At 33.1% G+C, this 20,220-nt stretch overlaps 1 protein-coding gene and 1 pseudogene across 1 annotated transcript; one reads left to right on the top strand and one right to left on the bottom strand.

The window, feature by feature from the left end:
• Positions 1-1,658: 1,658 nt before the first annotated feature.
• On the bottom strand, positions 1,659-3,797 carry LOC108758949 (transmembrane protein 147). Its single transcript, XM_018504196.1, has 4 exons — positions 3,577-3,797; positions 3,370-3,508; positions 2,083-2,304; positions 1,659-2,002 (listed from the first exon to the last, which is right to left on the bottom strand). The coding sequence occupies exons 1-4, from the start codon at positions 3,651-3,653 to the stop codon at positions 1,751-1,753; spliced, it is 690 nt and encodes a 229-aa protein (XP_018359698.1). The 5' UTR covers positions 3,654-3,797; the 3' UTR covers positions 1,659-1,750.
• A 522-nt stretch (positions 3,798-4,319) lies between these two features.
• Positions 4,320-11,932, top strand: LOC108759006 (uncharacterized; annotated as a pseudogene).
• Positions 11,933-20,220: the final 8,288 nt, after the last annotated feature.

The raw sequence follows: 20,220 nt of genomic DNA, 5'->3' as shown, positions 1-20,220 counted from the left end.
ATGTCCAGTAAAGACAGATTATTCGTTAATATGTTGTAGAAATCGATACTATTGGATTTTTTTACGTATAAATACAATTTTTAATTATGGAAAAATTATCCCAAAAAATTTGTCATATTTAAAAAAAATAAAAAGAATATTTTATTTATATAGAAAAGAAATAATATAATGAAAATAATGTATACGTTCTATACATTGGTTGAAATACGCATAGAAACATACTAAACAAAACGACGTTATATAAAAAGTCTCACTTTCATTTGTGACAAACCCCTCACATTCTCGTTAACCTTCACCTCACGAGAGTTTATTGATATAATGTGCGTAATATATATTAGCCAATGATCAATTTGAATTCCAGCATTGTCAACGTGCTGTGAAATAAAAGGGAGGTCAGGTCTGTAGACAGACATGTTGTGTCCCTGAGCAGATTCTTAAATTATATATTTGAAAAAATACGTACTTGATATATTCATATATATATGTACACTTAAGGAAACTTGACTTCATTATGAATCATTGATTTATTGGGTCCGCCATTTACATATGTTATTAAAACAAGGAACGTTCTATATTTCTAGCAGATGTATAAATACATTTCCCAATGAGTAGATAGAATGGAAATTCCAATGTGTAACTCTCTTTGAAACAAATCAAATATTAACATATTAAGCTAGGGAAATATTCTGCTTTTACAATTTATGCATTTTCAAGAATTAGCAAGATTAATAAATTATTTATTATTTAAAAAAAATTTTCTTTATAATTTCAACCCAGTACAGTATAGAATATTTTAATGATAATAAATTATATATACAATAATTACAAGTATGTTTCATCTACAGTCTCTTTGATTAATTTTCATTGTGTTATATTTTAAACATAAAATTAATCAATAGGGTTTAGTTTGTTTCAAAAAGATTTATACTCAAAGGCGAAAAAAATAGATTATTTCTGTTACCTTTGACTTAGTTTTGAATCAAGGTTCGTTATTGGCGAACTCTATTCTAAAATGATTGTCACCACAAATATTTATGTATATACAGACCTGCAGTCACTAACGTCCATTAACTACAATAGAGCGGAGTCTTTACAATAAAGGCTAAAATGAGAGATCACATTCGGCCATTGTTCTCAAAAGAATATTCATAAAATGAAGATATGAATCGAAGTAACAAGTCTATCATAAGAAAAAAATTATAAGTGCTTTATTAATCAAATTTAGAATTCAAAAATAATCATTTCTATATTTTAAATTTATTTATATCTTTTATTTAAAAAATTGAATAAAAATATTCACACATACTGTATATTCTGAATTAAGAAAATCAGTGTCCAGTGACATGACCAAAAATTCATGTAACATGCACTGATGCAAAAGTATTTTTCATAGTATTATTGTATCTAGAAAAATCTATATACTTTGGTATTCCTATCCTCTTAAAAAAATTTCTTATATAAGAAAAATATAATATCAGTTTAAAAAAATCTTTTCTCTTCTCGCATATAATATACTACACAGGTTATTACTCGCAAAATTATTGCTGAATGTAATACTTGATGTGAGGTACTTTCAAATTATGTGTGAAATTTAGAATATAAAATTATTAAGATAAAAGAGTATAATGTAAATGCAATGACAGCAGCATTTATTATGTAATGTACAATTATGGTATTATTAAAAAATGGGAGACACGATTAATGCAATCGTACGTTACAATAAATATGTACATAAATTCATATATGAATTTCAGAAAATTCCAATTGAATGCGCAAGACCTGCGTAAATATGCAACGTTGTTGTGCCGATAAAAAAGGTAGTGATCGCCTTAATAATAAGTGTTGACCATGGACCAGCTAATAAAAGAGATGAAAGAAAGTCTAGCATGAGTGGCCTATATATTGTAAGTACAAGCATACCAACTACTATAGGAACTAAACCACGCCGTAAATCATGTCTAGACCATAACCAAACCAATGTTGCGGTCGTTATGTGTTGCACCTGTTAAAAATAAATCACAAATCTAAGTTTCCTTGCATGTGTCAATTTCTCATCATGAAGTATAGATTATAAATTTTTACCAAATTGACATTTGATTCAAGACTCTTTTGAATGTATTTCCAATCAAACTCAGCACCACGCGCTCCAACCCAGAGTAACAAGAATCTTGTAAGCAGCACTTCAGCTCCTGCCCATCCTATACCAGCAGTTAATACCTTGGCATGCCCTTTGCCAGGTATACTATTTAGTACCAACAAAATTCCTACCAAGTCTGCCAGATCAATAGACGACTTTAAAAATTCCTAAAATGTATTTTTTATTTATAAAAGGATGCAAAACTTTATGAAAGCAAGAATAAATTAGGGATGTTCTTTACTTTTAGATAATATAAAGTAAATGTGACAGAATAACCATATGTAAAGCTGGACAAAGCTGTTAGTCTGTTTGCAGAGTGATTGATTGAAATTTATTGTATTTATAAATACTCAGTCAACCAAGTCTGTTGAAAATACAAATATTGTTGACAAAAAGGCACCGAACTTGATACAAATTCTGTTATATTCAATATCAGCAATTTGGTGATAAATATATATAAAATCTATTGATGTGTAACCTATGTGAATAAGTTCATATTTTACACACACTAGCAAAGTTTGCACCCAGAAATCATACTTCGAAAAAGCTAGAGAATCTCTCCAGGGGACTAGCTAACTTGTCTTCTTATATAGGACTTTTAGATGTTTTCTTATAAGAAGTATATCAATATCATGGTAAATATAATGAAAGGTCAACTTAAATGAAAATGATAGATCTTCGGTTTTTGATGTCAATTTGCTATCAATTATATCAGCAGATTTTGTTATATATGTGCTAGCATTTTGTCGACATCATCTAATAAATCATATTTTGTTTGTATTCTTCTTGATAACAAAATTTATAGTAAGATTTCGCAAGACCTATTTTCGAAAGACTTTACTACCCAGATAGATGCTTCCAATCTTCTACAGGATAATCATAGAGAAGTAAAATTGTGAAATCAAGACATGAGTATGCAAAATACATTTGACAAATTTCCTCAGGAACTTAAAAAAAAATTATACAGAGATGATGCAATACCTGCATCGACACAAAATATGTATGTTCCAGTTGAGTCGTCAGATTGCTAATTTGCTACCTGGTTATGATGATATAGCACAGGAACTTGATATTAATTTGACAACAAATTTATTATCAATTTGTTCACTAAGGATAAGAATCAATCACGTTTAATTGTTTGGCGAGCAGGCTAGCTGCTTTGTCAGCTTGAGCACACTAAATTTTAATAATTATTGCTTAATTGTAAAGGGAAAATATCTAACAATACATACTCCAAAGATATCAAAACCTTCTTCCCCCACATTGTCAGCGGTTGGAAAAAATGTTGCAAGTGCTAGCATTTTTACGAGCTGCGTGAATATGTAAATACCACCGGCTTGATTGCATTTCCAGAATGCACCGTACTCCGACCTGGAAATACTTTCCTTCACTGTATGTCCATTTAAAAATTAGGTTAGAAACGAGAATATAATACTTACAAGCCAGAATATTTGTAAGTTAAATAGTATGGTACGTATACCAATGCCAAACAATTTCCGAAGTGATATAGCGTCATTTTTCAGTGATATTTATTCAATTTGTGAATAAATCTAAGAATTGAACAAGTTATAATAAAATTACAAACATCGTGACACACTACTATTGACTACTATTACTTTACTATACGGCTACTCTTTCATTTTTTATAATTCTTTGTAGCGGCACTATATTATACTTTTTGCACTTATAGTGAAATAGAATATATATTTAAGCATCAGAGAGAAAAGGAGAAAAGATCGAAAACAAAAAAGTTCGAATAACAAGGAACAAATCTTGTGTCGTAAACTGTGGTGAACTCATGAAACTCGATCATATTTCTGACTAGTGCTCTGTGGATAAAGAATGTCTCTGCTTGAAACAGTTGGAACTTTAATCCTAACCTAACCTAACATGCTGTGAGATTCGTTTAATAAAAATCTTGTTGTTTAATCGATGAACAAAATTTTTAACAAAAAGAAATATAAATCATATTTTTTAAGATCAAATGTAAAACATTATTTTTTTCATTTTCATCAAGTATTTCCTAATAAAAAAAAGGAAATAATCAAATCTATTAGGTTATAGAGAAAGCATGATGTGGAAAAACTATTTTTTATTGATTTTGTGATTATCCATCATATTTAAACATTGTTCAATATGATTTATCACGTGTTACATTGTTATAACAAATATGTGTGTCAAAATAAATTATATTTTTTGTAATTGAAGAATGAGTTTTAACAATTTAAAGATTTGTATACGAAAAAGTGTCAATAGTTCGCGAAAAAAAAAGTAGTAAAAAAGTAGCATACTTTCTGACTGTCATTGTTCAATTTACCATTTGGTCCTTTGATAAAAGATCTTCCTAATGCCATATTACATAGTCCCCCTCTTTTATATTTTAACCCCTTTGAAAGGGGTACAGCAACCCCTTTCCCCATAAAAAGGGGTAGCTGCTAAAAAAAAGGGTGCTGCAGCAGCAGAAGTATTGACTGCATTTCTTCAACAATTTGTGACTTGTGTGCATTAAAATATTCATGTTTTTCATTTAATTAAGTATTATAAGCATAGTATACAGGTGTCTATATAATTTAAGCTAAGGTACACCAGTAACACAAGTAAGTTAGATACTAATAATAAGACATCTATCACCTTTACTGCATAAATATTAAATTGGTCAATTTTTCTTCTGTTTTCTGTCTATATTGATAGGATACGATACATGGGACTTTGACTGCTCCGTCCGAGCATGCTCGGTATCCCAGAGACTGCTGCTCGCTATCCCTCTCCAACGTTTCTTACGGAAGAGAAACTCCTGGGGGTTGGTTGGGAGCTGCTTGTGATTGGGCAGGATAGTATTGGATCTACCCCGCAGACTACTCTGCATGGAAAGGGTAGCTCAGTTCGTCACAGGCTGTTGTCAAATCTACTTCGCAGTTTGCCTGGTATTAAACTATTGTCAGGATGTCAGGATTATGTGAACTAGTGGTAGCTTTGAAAGTGTGTAATAATTTCAAGTGTACGTATTATATATCAAGAACTGTTTGTACTTGTGAAAAACTTGGAAGCTGCTTTTAAAAAAATAATACTTAGTTCTATTTTATTTTTTGTACACTTACATATATGTGTATTATATACTTTATATGTTCATATATTTAGAAATTACTTTTAGTTTTCTAAAAATAGATCACAATTTTCTATAATATTTACATTTAAATATGATTAATCTTTATTTACAGAAATAAATACATGTGTAACTTTGTGAGATACATGCTTTGTATTTTTCAGTACACTTCTTTTATAAACATTCTGATATATTTTTAAATAATCTTGGATATATAATTTGGCAGATATTAAACGTCATCTTCATACTGTTCAACTAACTTTTTAAAATTGCATTATTAAAATTATTGCTTATTATCTACTGAAATACTATTGAAATCACACACAATGAAATATTGAAATACTAGTGAGAAAAATGTCTATCCCTCTCAATCCTTTCAACCCTTTCCCCTTTTTATCCCTTGAATGAAAAAAATAATCAACCCTTCCCCCTTTTTATCCCTCGAATGAAAAAAATGATCACCCCTTTCATGTGATCAATCCCAAAAAATGTGTACTAGAGCGTTATATACTTTATATTTATAAAGAAAAATGTTATGAAGAGATTGTTAAAAGAATTAAAGATAAAACAATAATTTTGTATAAATAATTCTTTATAAGAATTATTGAAGAAATAGTAAACAATAAATTCATAATATCTACATAACTTACATGTAACATAATGGAATATTATTTTTTATTATATAAATATTTTTGTAATAGATGTAAATTAAAGGGATATAATATTTACAATATTTTAAATTTACATCTTTTTTGTCTTTATTGGGAGTGAGCAATGGGTGGAGCTTACATTCCCTATTGCTTTCCATATAAGCTTCAGGAAAAAGGGTAGTCAGTTTTATGGTGGAGTTCAAGGGTGAAAGAACGTATATAGTAAAAGAAGTGTGATTGGTTTTTCAATAATTTTCAAGTAGATATTTTCCGATGTTTTTTAGTATGTTTGTGATATAAACATATATATAATTTTCATTATTTTGTTTTAATTGGTTTTATATAATATAGATTATATAAACTATAAATCTTCGGAATAAATATATTATCTATTTTTTTATATTATTCTGTGAGGTATATGTATATCATGATTAGAAGGTAAGTCAATTTATTTCTTAAACTTATTTTTTATATTTACATTTATATTTGATGTTTGCATGTCATTCATAGAATCATATGTTACTTAATGAACGATCATAAAAATTATCTTTATAAATTGTTTTTTAAGCTTTATTGCTAAATAATATTTTTTTAAATAAGAATAAGGATAATCTTCATCACTTTATTTCTGATTGTAACATTTTTGAAAAAATCGATTTGTACTTATAAGATACATGTTTCAAATCATGTCCGTACGATGGCGTTACAATTGATTTCCTACTCATGTATTTCAACGTTCATTTCAGAAGGCATAATTATAATTACCTTATAATTACATAGATGACGTGACCAGTAACTTTATGAAATGTTTTTTGAAATAATTGTATAATTTCTGCGAATAGTCAACTCAATTATCAATAATGATTAGGATAAAGCTAGTTCATTGTAACATATTTAATATAATATATTAACAAATTTAAAATAGTTAACATTTTTTACGATATTTTATAAACTTTTATACATTTTATATATTATATTTGATATTTTAATTTATGAATTTTCAAAAACAAAAATAATTATGAATTTTAAGTTTTTTATGTATTTATCGCATACATTGAACATTTCTCATAATTTTCTCAAAAACGATGAAACATTTAAAAAAATAAACATAATAACAAAATAAAATATAATATAAATTATTATAAAATTGTAATATGTTTGTTATTATTTATATATAATTAACTCCTATTTTTGTCAAAAATAGCAACCAAAAATAGAACCAAATTGAGATGTAGTTAATTTTAAACCGTATCTTAATGTTTTATAGTTTATTCTTTTCGATCAAAGAAATCTTATCTTTTCCCCATATTTCATCAATCGTACACAAACGGTTCGTTTATTTGAACTTAAAGCTTCCTAATGCTTCTCTTGGATTTACCTTGGATTTAGGTACGAAGGTTTCGATCCTGAGAATAACGGCACGTGCGTCTCTCTCGATCCCGAATTTTGCACTTTTGTTGTCTCCCTTCTTCTTTGATAGGTCCACGCATTCAACATAGGCGTGTTTGCATTTCTTTTTCCCTGGGGATGCTTACGGGACGGTGCGCAATTTCGAAAAGCCGATTTCAATTCCGCTCTCCTTTTTACAGAGAGAAGCGAAAGCTCGAGCGTGGGCGGCGCAGGATTACGAGAATCGCACAGACAGGCCTGTGAACACGTGCGAAAATCTCGTGTCTCGACGTTTGCGCCCATGTCATCGATCGTTCTTCCGTTTAACGTTTCTCGCGTCGAGAAAATCCGATTTCTTCGTTCTCCCCTCATCCCTCCGGTAAGTAACACGACTTGCAAGAGAAGTGCATGTTAGGATATACATCCGATTTGCGAATAATTTGTTGGAAAATAGAGATTTATCAGCAATTTAAATAAATTTAAAAAATCCTATTTTATTTATTTAAAATTATATTTTTCTATTACCAAAAAGTCAAACTTAATTTAGCATACAAGCATATATGTGTATAAATGTTTTATAAAATTGATTTTTTATAAATTTTTAAGACAAAATATTTTGTTTATTTTTATTACGTAAAATTAAACAATGAATACATAAATTATTATTAGAAAAATTGTCATATAAACTGTATTGTAAATTGATGTATTTACGCTTTTTCCATTGACGTGGCGTTAGGGTAATGTGTAACGACGAACTTCATTTCTGGTTTCGGTCTTCATCATTTTCACATCGTCAACTCTATTCTTCCGTATTCTGTCTCTCTTGCATATCGGAAGTATCTGTCCTTTTATGTCGATTCTTAAATCTCGATTCTTTAAGGATCATTCGACTTTTCGTACAAAATATTTGATCTCTCTCTAAATATCGTTCGTTTACTTATTGATTTTTGTGTAGAAAAAAGATTCGAAAAACATTAAAATTAATATAGTACAATGAAAAATTATAATACATAGTAGAACAATTAATATCTAGAATTTCATAGTAATCAGACAAATGTGGAAAGCGGAAAGAAAATTCCATCTCCATCTCTCTCCGTCCTTCTTCTCTTGTTCCATGAACGTTGGCATATTTCTTAGTTGTGTCAGCGCTGGGATATAGAAAAATCCATAGAATATTTTTTATTCCTCGTGTGCAACGTATAAGCACATTTTTATGCGACAGAGAAATTGATATATTTTTCCCACTCAGCAAAAGCAGTACAGAAAGGAATAATATCCAATCTTCAGAGCTCCAAACTTGTTAATATTCCATCGGCGCCTTATGTCCTTCTGGGACAGTCTCTACCTACCCATGTTACTTTTTTTTTTAGTTTTATAATATAAAAGAGTATCAGTACAAGAGAAAAATTCTCGACTGGCACATAGGTTGAATCGAATCGAAATTTTAAGTGAGTTTCTTTGGAAACTTCCAAGCAATGCGGAAATCCAAAAGAAGGAAGTTTAAAGAATATCTAATGAGTGTTTGCAAAGTTATAATATCAAATTTTTTTTATATTTTTATGTTGCGTAATTTTTTATCTTATATGCTTGAAAAAATTATAACGCATTGCGAACAAACACTTAGAGACATAAAATCTAAATTTTCAAAAATACAAATATATATAAGATTTTACATTTTATATAATATTATATATTTAAGATTATGATATATATTTTCTGGTTTCGGTCTTCATCATTTTCACATCGTCAACTCTATTCTTCCGTATTCTGTCTCTCTTGCATATCGGAAGTATCTGTCCTTTTATGTCGATTCTTAAATCTCGATTCTTTAAGGATCATTCGACTTTTCGTACAAAATATTTGATCTCTCTCTAAATATCGTTCGTTTACTTATTGATTTTTGTGTAGAAAAAAGATTCGAAAAACATTAAAATTAATATAGTACAATGAAAAATTATAATACATAGTAGAACAATTAATATCTAGAATTTCATAGTAATCAGACAAATGTGGAAAGCGGAAAGAAAATTCCATCTCCATCTCTCTCCGTCCTTCTTCTCTTGTTCCATGAACGTTGGCATATTTCTTAGTTGTGTCAGCGCTGGGATATAGAAAAATCCATAGAATATTTTTTATTCCTCGTGTGCAACGTATAAGCACATTTTTATGCGACAGAGAAATTGATATATTTTTCCCACTCAGCAAAAGCAGTACAGAAAGGAATAATATCCAATCTTCAGAGCTCCAAACTTGTTAATATTCCATCGGCGCCTTATGTCCTTCTGGGACAGTCTCTACCTACCCATGTTACTTTTTTTTTTAGTTTTATAATATAAAAGAGTATCAGTACAAGAGAAAAATTCTCGACTGGCACATAGGTTGAATCGAATCGAAATTTTAAGTGAGTTTCTTTGGAAACTTCCAAGCAATGCGGAAATCCAAAAGAAGGAAGTTTAAAGAATATCTAATGAGTGTTTGCAAAGTTATAATATCAAATTTTTTTTATATTTTTATGTTGCGTAATTTTTTATCTTATATGCTTGAAAAAATTATAACGCATTGCGAACAAACACTTAGAGACATAAAATCTAAATTTTCAAAAATACAAATATATATAAGATTTTACATTTTATATAATATTATATATTTAAGATTATGATATATAGTCAGTGGCGCAAGAGCGTCAACAATTCTCTGAAAGAAATCAAGTATATTCAAAATTAAAATTATAGTTAATAAAAGTAATTACATAAATAACATTTAGGGTAACTCCGGTATATACGCCGCACCTATCAAAAACTTAATTTATTAAGTATTATTTACTATGTTTAAAATAAATGAACTATATCAGTAAAAACTTTGTACTGTCTACTACTTTGAAAAAAATATTAAAGAGAAATCTGAAATATTTAGTCTTCGCGCGTATTAAAAAATAAACTTTTTGAAATCTTGCATTTTTGCTATATATAATGGGTGGGATATATGGGTGGCAAAAATGCAAGGGTTTCAACAAATTAAACAATGAATACGAAAGCAAAGCACTTGTATTTTGCTATACAACATGCTTTACTATTCCTCTACACGTATGTATCACGAAATAACCACTAGGTCTTTTACACGCCTTACAGTAATCATTTTATGTAGATTATAATTTATGATGATGCTACTTGTCACACACACAGTGACAAATCGATTCAACTCACAATAATTTCATTAATATTAACAGTAAGAAGCTGAAATTATAACTCAATACTATATAATATATAATAGTATATAATAATGAAATTATAACTAATATTACATAAAGGCATGTAACAGAATAGTTGCGAGAGAAAATTACCCCTACTCCTTCTATTTTTTTTACTTCCGCGGCGTATATACCGGAATTACCCTACTAAAGTGCATTTATTTGATCTGGTGGCTATACTAATTGTAAGGAAATGCATTTTAATACTTATAATGTAGTTTTAAAATAAAATTTTAACTTTTAATACATTTGATTTTTTCAGTAAACTACTGACAATGCTCTTATCACACTGACTACATTTAATTTCATGACAATACGATATCATCGAAATATGATACGATGTTATAACTATAGTCATTAAATATTTGAGTGGTGTGGCATATCGAAATTATATGCAGAAAAAATATCTATCTTGATAATAAAGAAGGCGGAAGGAATAAAAGGAGAGTAACTGTAAAGATGCCTTAATAAAGTAGACCCCGGAGCGCGGAGTAATTTTCAACCAAACTCTTTGATTAGCTATTAAACTGCGATTTGCATATTTAAAGCGGGAAAGAAAAAACGTCGGGCCGCGGATGAAAAAAAGATTTTAACGAGCATCTCTTTATTTAATGTCTAAGAGGGTGTTGCGCGGAAGTGACTCTAATTAAAGAGATATAATTGGCGGATGTACAAAGGCGAATAAGGTTCTCCATTCCGACGAAGTGTACTGTCGTCGATATTCCTATGTGGCGCCGCGCTTCCAATTAATCACTCTTTCGCGCGGCATTAATATCCCCACGTTTTAAGAGAGAGAACCGCTGTATCATCCGCGTGCGAGAAACGTTTTATTATTACGGGCTGTTTGCCTTTGTGCCTCGTAAAAATAGACTCTATAGACAACCAAAATAATGAGCGAAGCTCGCGCTGACAAGAAAATTCTTATAATGAATTTACTGTATGATAATGTATATCTAAAATTAAAAAAAAACTAGAAAAAAATATTAAAGATAAATATATTAAATATAAAATTTTCTTCGTGAAATTTATATAGTTTATGGAGCGGAATTATTGTTATCTCTTACAAAATTCATATAAGTTGACAATGCTCATTTTTTAAATCAACTTTTTTAAAATGTTCTCAAAACTTCTTGATTAATGACAAAATATACTCTTAATGTTTAATATAATAAATAAATTCTCCATACGCGTCTATTATGATATTTGCGTATGAAACCATCATGATTCTTCAAAATCAGCCAACAGTGTACGTAAAGTGTAAGAATGAAACAGTCTGCATTTCTATCGTTGCACATTGCAGTCGTCGAAATATTACTTGAGTCATTAAACATTACTGAAGAATGCTTTTAGCATTCCAGATATCCCTAAGCTTGTTTGAGTTTCGGAGGTTATCGGCACGATCCGGGGCTAAGAACTGTCCTTAAATGTGCCGTAAACGGGCCTGCATGAAATAGAAGAAAGAGGCGACCGAGAGAGCAAGTCATCTCTAACTTTGTAAAGGTACCTCGCGCTTTGCCAGCCCGACCAGAGTCCAATAAAAACTTTACAGCCCCGTAATGAATGCAAGAAATAATTATCTCATGAATACATTAGTTTTAGTATCTCCCGACACGGACACGGCCCGTAAAAGCGGCATTGGATATCTTGACCTACGATTTCCAGTGCGTGCTCGCTTCCCTACGATCCTTAATCGCCACTCACTCGCCGCTCTTTTTCTCTTTCTCGCATGAGTCTAATCGTTCTTCCTTCCTTCCTCCTTTTCTCCTTCCTTTTCTCTTTCTTTCTTTTTTACACTCACCGATATTTTTGAAGAAAAGCTGTGTAGTGAACATCAAACATTTTCTTTGAGGCGTGTTTCTGTTTCGTTAAAAATGAATATATCATTCGTAATGAGTAATAGGCGAGAAATTGTCTTTTGGAAGAATATAATTTTGGTGTAATTATCTTGGCACATTAATAATTACAAAAGTATCATCAATATAATATGTCAGAATTTTCCTTATTTTCTCTGTATACTTAAATAATGCACGAGTAATGTAGAGATATCGCACGGGACACGCATTTAGTTCAAGGAGCATCATCGGTTTCGGTGGAAATCCTTTATGTGAATATCCTAACCGGGGGTGGTGAAGTGGGTGGCGGTTGAGGGTGATGTCAGTTAGGTAGGAAGGGAGGTGTGCGTCGGTGCTGTGGCATGGAGTGATTGATCGTCGCCTCGCGACACCCCCGTGTTCTCGTAGAGTGGATAAAGGGGTGGAAAAAGGAGTGGAAACCCTTTCACGCTTTCACGGATCAGTCACAGGATCACGTTTTCCGTGCCATCCCCTCGCCCCTTGGTACACGGGACATGCATCACCCTGCCATCCACTTCTACTTTCCTGACTTGTGCGTTTGCTCGTGTCGATGTCGCGAAGATCGAATCTGCAAACTTTGCGCGAAGGGAATGCCCCTCGAAGCGCGGTTTATCGATCTCGCGATTATGATTTGTCGGTGATATTAATTTTCGAGAGCTTTTACGTTTGCAACAAAACAGTCTAGATTAAACCAGCATGAGAATACAATAATTCGCATAGTACGCGAAAAGCCTTTTCGTTTTCTTGGCATGTTATAACAATAAGTTTTATATTTTAATGAGAACACTCTTCATTCTCGCGACTCCACTGGATTTATCATGTTTTCAAAAGAAAGATCTAAGGAAAATGTCGCCATCATTTACGGGGCGCATGCTTCATCGGAAGCGAACGGGTAGATGACGGTGGGTCATACATCAGACACCTAATTCCTCCTTTCGCTCGAGTGTTAACTCTTATATCTTATCCATTTAGAAGTTCCATTTGGCAGTGTCCACGCGGCCGACCGCCTTGTCATTTCCAAATTGACGAGCCACTATGTGTCGCTGATATCCGCAATTTTCCCGCACACTGGAATTATCCGTTGGCGAAACCAACAACTTACCGAAGAGTTATTCGTGCACCACGTCTTAACTTTCTTAGTTGCGTTGACAGATCCTGATTGAAATAAAGATACAAAAGAAAAACTATTATGTAACTCCAGAATTCTTAAAAGTTCTAAACATATATTAGCTCATATAAGTTCTAAACATGGCTTCCTAATTTTCTTCATTTAATTAGAAGTACGTTATCGCTGCCAATGTTTAAATAAAGTGATTAACTTTATTATCATTGTACAATGTTTTGTAATATTATACAAGAGCTTTGTAATTTTCTAATTAAAGGTGTACAATTGTTCTAATTAAAGATGTATAATTCGAAATCGATCGATAATGGCCTTTAGTCGAACGATGGCCTCGGTAAATCAACTATGAAGAATTGTGGGGATACAGGAGGAGAAATTGGATATTGCTGCTAAATATTTGAAAGACTTCCGATCCGTAGAATTTCCTTGATATCCCACGGGACGAGCTGCGTCTCGCAAGTTGCTCGGAAATCTCCCCATCCTTTGGTTTTGAGCGACCAATTAACAAAAGAGCTTTTTTTTTAGTGTCGTTTTACCGTACGCCCATATGGGAAAGAGTGTACCGATATTGTGTCTTAAAATCGGGAAATTTTCTCATCTTTATTTCAAGATTTTCCAAGTTTATCCGACAGTCTAAAATCTCGGCAAATAAAAACATTACTCGATTGTTTCTTTGAAATTGTTATTTTTGCTCAAAATAAATTCATATAATATTTAGCTGTTATTTGTTATAATTATTAAATGGATAGAAAGGAAATAATGTAAAGTTAATGTTGAGTAAATTTGTCATTATTAGAAATATGATAATTAGATAAAAGAAAACATTTCTTTAAAATTATTTTTTAAATGTACATATTAAAGTTTGTAAAAAATTAAAACTGTTCAGCTTCAAGCGAATTGCTTTACGTTGACTCTCCTATCTTGATCGAAAGAGACGAGACGGTAGACCTGGCTCGGGGAATTTTAAAATTGAAGATTCTAGTCGAGAGACTAGGTGGAAGTACGATTCCCCTGGTTCGATCTTAGCTTGAATCGGGAGAATGTGTTTTTCCGCGCCCTCAAACACGTCACATGAATAAAAAATATCCTTCAAAGTTGCCAACCCCAGCGTCTAGCGGAACGTATCGGAGTGTCTTGTAGCAGCCATTCGTAAGGAGGGTAGAATGTTGGAACACTGCATATCGGAGAAAATGGAAATCGAAGGGAAAAAGGTCGTGTGTTATCGCGGTTCTCGCCATAACTTGAAATGTCAGAAACAAATTTTGAAATTTTTATTTTTTCATAAATTCGTTTATAAATTTACCTTAAAATAATTATTTACTACTATTCTTTAGGATTGCTGTTATATTAAATAGTTAGCATATTTCAATGCCTGCAAGAAATTCAATTTATGTTGGATCATATTCAAACACCTGTATTAAAAAAAATCAGTAAATATACAATAAATCAAAGCAAACGATACGATTTTCTACGATATGCATGTTTCTTTCAGAGCTAATTATTTTCTCTGCAATCTACTAGTTTCTTATCGATTATCAGGATCCAAACTATTGAGTCTGAAAGTTCGACGAGCAGAAATGGCAAAGACGGCGATTCGGTAGGTCGGCGTCGATAGCTTCTTCCTGCTGAAGCTAACCCTAATATATTGGATCGAGTTTACAGGGGGATGGAGTCACGTTGCGCGGGATAGAGCGGGTGGAGATCTGCGAAGGTAGGGGTTGCGAGGGGGTAGAAAGGTTACGGGTCATAAACCATCCTCAGTCGCTGAAATCGTTCTATATGCGAGTTCGTACATGTATGCGAGTGTACGTGCACGCGCGTCCATCTACTTCCGTATCCGTACGGTAGCACGTGTGATTCTCGCGCAGTACGAAGCAGAAGTTGTTTACTGCCTTCTGCGAACTTTTAAAGTAACGTAATCCAAGTGCGCGTTATACGGCATCGATCGATTCAATCGCAGAGTCGATGTGACATTTATTAATCTTATGAGATATCGATTTTGCGTGATAGAATGTATTTGACATTAGCAGAGAAACTGTGCGAGATATGCGTGGCGCAATATTTGAAATGAGAATGTAAAATTCATATTTTTGTGAAATTTCGGTGGAAAAAAGATCGAATTTCATTTATAAAATTGGTTTCAATAAACTCAGCAATAAATTCATTTTGCCATTAATGAACATATAGAATAATAGGAAGTACCTAATCGTTTTTGTTTTATATCTTTCTGCATATTTTTAAATTATTGAATTATTATACGTAAAATATCTATACATTACTATTATTAATCAGGATAATTTGTATCTATCAGCTTGAGGATGTCTATATATGACCTGTGAAAATACATTGCTGACAATTTAGGTTGAGAACCACGACGGGTGTGTAATATGAAGATAAGATGTCCCCCATGTTCCCATGTGCTAGGCTTCGGGATTATGTTGCCATCTACGTTGACCCACCCCTTCGAACGAAAACATCCCGTGGTAGTGTGCCGACCGACCAATCCAACCCCATTACCTTTCGCACTCTTACGTTCGTCATTTCTCGTGAATCTTCGTTTCTTATTCGTCGTAAACTCATCCGAGGGAAATGGGCAAGCATTCGTTTCTACTTCTCGAAATCACTTGCATTTTCCATCGAATTACCGAGATTACGTTACGTAATTTCAAAGACGATGCTTAGTCTCTTTTTGCATCCCTCCTGAAATGACTTGCATCCCTTGACGAATTATGGCGTCCCTCGGTGAACAGGATTATCGAATTTATATATTTATGTAATTTCTGGGGGAATGATGCGCAAGATAGTAAACTCATGATTTTTTTAACACAGCGCGTTTTACGTTCTAACGGTGTACTTATATTTACGATCACGCGCCCTGTCTCTCGTGTTATTTTACAGGGGTGGCTAAAGTACATTTTTATGAATCTATCAAATGTATCTTGCAGTTGGTGCATTAAACTCCGCGAGATGTTTTTCGATAATCTTTTTACAGCCATGTTCGATAGATCTCGAAATGTTTTGTTGTTTTGACAACGGCTAACATTTATATTTTATTAACATTTGATAACTACAATAATATTCTGCTTAGAGTATTTTTAGAAAAAACATAGATGCTTCTAATTCAGTTTCAGTCAAAATATAATAGCAAATTTTGTTATAGTAACATACATTTGTTATTTATTAAGTTCGAAACAAACTGAAGTTATTTTACGGAAAGAGTATTTCTTTTCCTAAATATCGCATATATTTGCTACGTATATTATCATATATTATACAATGGCTGCCAAAAGTTTTCAACTAACATATAATTTTATGGTAATTTTTGTGTATCGATCTGTTTTTTTAGTTTATATTATAAGTCAATAAATTCTTGTTATAATCAACTCAAGAACATGATATTAAAAAAATTATATATATAGTTAATATATTAATTAATTATTAAAGTATATTATAAATAGTACATATTTACTTGTACTAGATTTTTATATGCAAAAATTATTTAGCCGAGTAATACAGTAAAATTAGTCATTGACCGGAAACTTTTGGCGCAGCGATTGTATACATAATAAAAAATATCGCAGATATAGTTAAAATGATTATGACACTAGTGCCAAGACTCTGTTCGTTTCCACGAAATATTTCCTCGATTTTCTAGAGAAACACTCTTATTCCTTTTCATCTCTGACATAAGAAATCGTCAGCATTCCGAATGGTAAGTCTGGTGTCAGCCTAATGTATGTCCTGCATGGCGAGGGTGTGCTTGATTCATTTCACCCTCGGGGTCCGCACCGACGCGGCGGCGCGCAATTCGCCACGCATTTCAGGAGCCTTCCCGCTCAACTCGTGCACGCGAATCAAAAATCCACCCTGCAAAACTTTACACGGGCGTCATAAGCTGACGCACTTAATTTAAAGATCGTCCTAGCGTCGAAAAGTCTCAGGAGCGAGGGTCGTTCCCCTCGTTCTCTCTCTCTTCTTTTTTCCGCAGTTCATGCAACTCTGCGGGGGAGGCTTTACAATCCGAGCATTCCGCTTTACAGTTCATTTCGCTTGTGGCGGTGCTTTTTTCCTCTTCATCAAATTATTTTGAACTCGTCGCTAGAAACGTTCTTTGATTGTGCCCGGCATTTTCGAGGCGCCATGCCGTCCTTCACACGATTTTTATTGTATTAGCGACGCTCAATTCTTCTTTCCAATATGTCTGTACTCACTGATACCAATGCTATTCAGTATTTTCAATCGTTATTTTTTAATTTTCATCTACACTATCAAAATTGATTGCTGATTACTTTGCACATCTTTGACGTAGACAATCAATGTAACACTCACCTAATCAGGAGCACAATCACAAAAACGCAATAAATAAAAGGAATATTCATCCACGCAATAAAGTAAAACGACTGTCATTGTAATAAAATTAATCGAATAAGTCAAAAGTTAAAAGTCAAATGATACAATTTCTTTAAACGTGATTTTTATTCGATACTCAATTAATATAGATGTATAGATTTTATTAATCCATCAATCTCGCAACATTTTATGGTTTCAATCGACTTGGTCATCATTGACATAAGATTTGAGATGCCACCACGACAGGGTGAGGAAGAGAAAGAAAGAGAGTCGCAGCTGCGTAGGCATGTGGCAAATTGCCGAGATACTCGCTAGGAGGAAACCGTTCACGGAGGTGGAAGCGTCTCCGTGAAGGACGAAGTGGACCAGCAGGAAGGGCGAAGCGAAGGAAAGGAAAGGACGATGTACATCGCGGCGGTACGAAGGAACGATACGACGCGAGGCGAGATGGAAGGTAGAGGCGGCTGGTAATCTGTGATTCAAAGAGAGCGATCCATCTTGCAACATGCCAGGATTCAATCGGCGGCATTTGTTTGTGAAATCAGTCCCGAAGGACTCTCCCTGTCGCTCCTCGTCTCCTCCACGTCTCCTCCACGTACGATTCTCCGATTGTCTCCGTGCTGGCACGACAAAACCCGCAGGACCGAAGGACGTGAATGGAAAGCGCCGGATTTGTCTTATCGACGACGGAGTGTAGAAAGCGATTATTCTCATTCGTGACTACTGGAAACGGATAATACAGACAAATTTAGGTGCTTTACAACTACCGTCAGTTCTGTACGACGTACGACGTGCTTACAATAAATATTTAACGTGGTTTTATCTAAAAATAAAAATTAATAAAAAAAATTATTTCTCGAAAGCTCTTTCAACTAACTTTCAACTAACTTTTCAAGAGCATTGCAGAAACATTGTTGAGTGACGTCATTTGAAACAACATTTTCATCAGCGAGAGGCAAAGGAGCGCCGGCAGGGCGTGCCGCATGATCGACGCCAAGCACAGGGGGCTAATAAGGCCATATATATTTATTCAGCTAGTCGGGGGTGGATTTTATATCCCTGGTCAGGACTGGAGGACGGAAAGAGAACGAAGAGGCGAAGGGAAAAGCGCCGTCGGGAGAGGAGAACGGTGCGGCTTAGCATTCGGAAAATACCGAGGATAGATTCGTGCGTCTGATCCGTGCCAGATCCCATAAAATGACCCTAGCACGATCGAGTGCCCGCCATGCCATGCCGTGCCCGCGCCCCTGTAGTATCGCGCGCGAGAGAGGCTACCCCAGAAAATTATTGCTCTCCTTATACATTCGTTCGTACTGCTGAATTGGGGCCGAGTCGAATAAACTTGTGCCCTTTAGATACGGGAAAGTAACGATAGACGAAGAAGGGAATGACACGTAAAACGGAAAAACGAGTCAAGGCTAAAAGGGAATAAGAGAAAAGGAGACAGGATTTGTTTTGTGGAAACTCCGTTTAAAAAAAAACAAATTTACATGTAAAATCTAAAAAAAAATAAGAAAAATGATATTTAACGGTAAAAATAATATTTAATCAAACCTTCGTTAAGATTAACTTGATTTAAAATTTGTAAAAATATCTATGAGAAAAAAAAAATATATATATATATATATAGAGAGAGAGAGTATAAATGATGTTAACGAACATCGTAAATATCGAGTGCCTCATATCTGAAAAACTGCGAAATCTTATCAGTTTAGTTGCGATTGGGGAAAGATAATGTACGAAGAGCAATATGTTACATATCTTGGAGCGTTCAAGTTGGTCTCGCAGCACGCGATCGCTGAATTATAAATACTGCGCATTAACCACAATTACCAGAAGAATAGTAACGGAATAACTTAATAAGCGGAATCATTCGGGTATATATGCAACAGTGTTAACAGTGTTGCGCCAGGGTACATTACGCCAGATCCTCGAGCTCCGGCTTTCCAATATATTAGCAATTATTATAATATATTATACGCTCACGCGCACGCTTTTATAATAATTGCCACGGTTAAATCTAACGCCGCGCTACTATTGTTTGTATCTTAGATGGTTGCAATAAATCTGTTGAGCAATAAAGTTTGCCGTGAGTATCAGAGCGTTACTGGTTGATAACATGCTCCGATAATGGAAAGAACATATGTATATATTTTATATTTGCACATACATGTTTTATATATACACGATAATGGAAATGAAGAAACTGGAAGAAATTTTCTTTTATACGGTTTTAATAAATTACTTTGATATTCTATGCGCATATTAAATTTGTGTGTAATTTATCATGTTCTGTCAGAATAGAAAGCGATATCCCACTATCTAAATCATACTATCATTATTTTATTAAGATATTATTCTACAGCAA

The sequence above is a fragment of the Trachymyrmex cornetzi genome, unplaced genomic scaffold (genome assembly GCF_001594075.2).
Source record: "Trachymyrmex cornetzi isolate Tcor2-1 unplaced genomic scaffold, Tcor1.1 scaffold104, whole genome shotgun sequence".
Lineage (NCBI taxonomy): Eukaryota > Metazoa > Arthropoda > Insecta > Hymenoptera > Formicidae > Trachymyrmex > Trachymyrmex cornetzi.
Note: the sequence above shows the minus strand (reverse complement) of the source record. Positions and strands in the feature narration are given on the sequence as shown.

What these genes read in the sequence shown, in the direction of transcription:
- LOC108758949 (XM_018504196.1), bottom strand. Translation starts at nt 3,653, where the DNA reads ATGACGCTATATCACTTCGGAAATTGTTTGGCATTGGTATACGTACCA. An exon ending in ACTTACAAATATTCTGGCTT is followed by an intron (nt 3,509 to 3,576) that starts GTAAGTATTATA and finishes AAGTATTTCCAG; the next exon opens with GTCGGAGTACGGTGCATTCT. An exon ending in AAGGTTTTGATATCTTTGGA is followed by an intron (nt 2,305 to 3,369) that starts GTATGTATTGTT and finishes AATACATTTTAG; the next exon opens with GAATTTTTAAAGTCGTCTAT.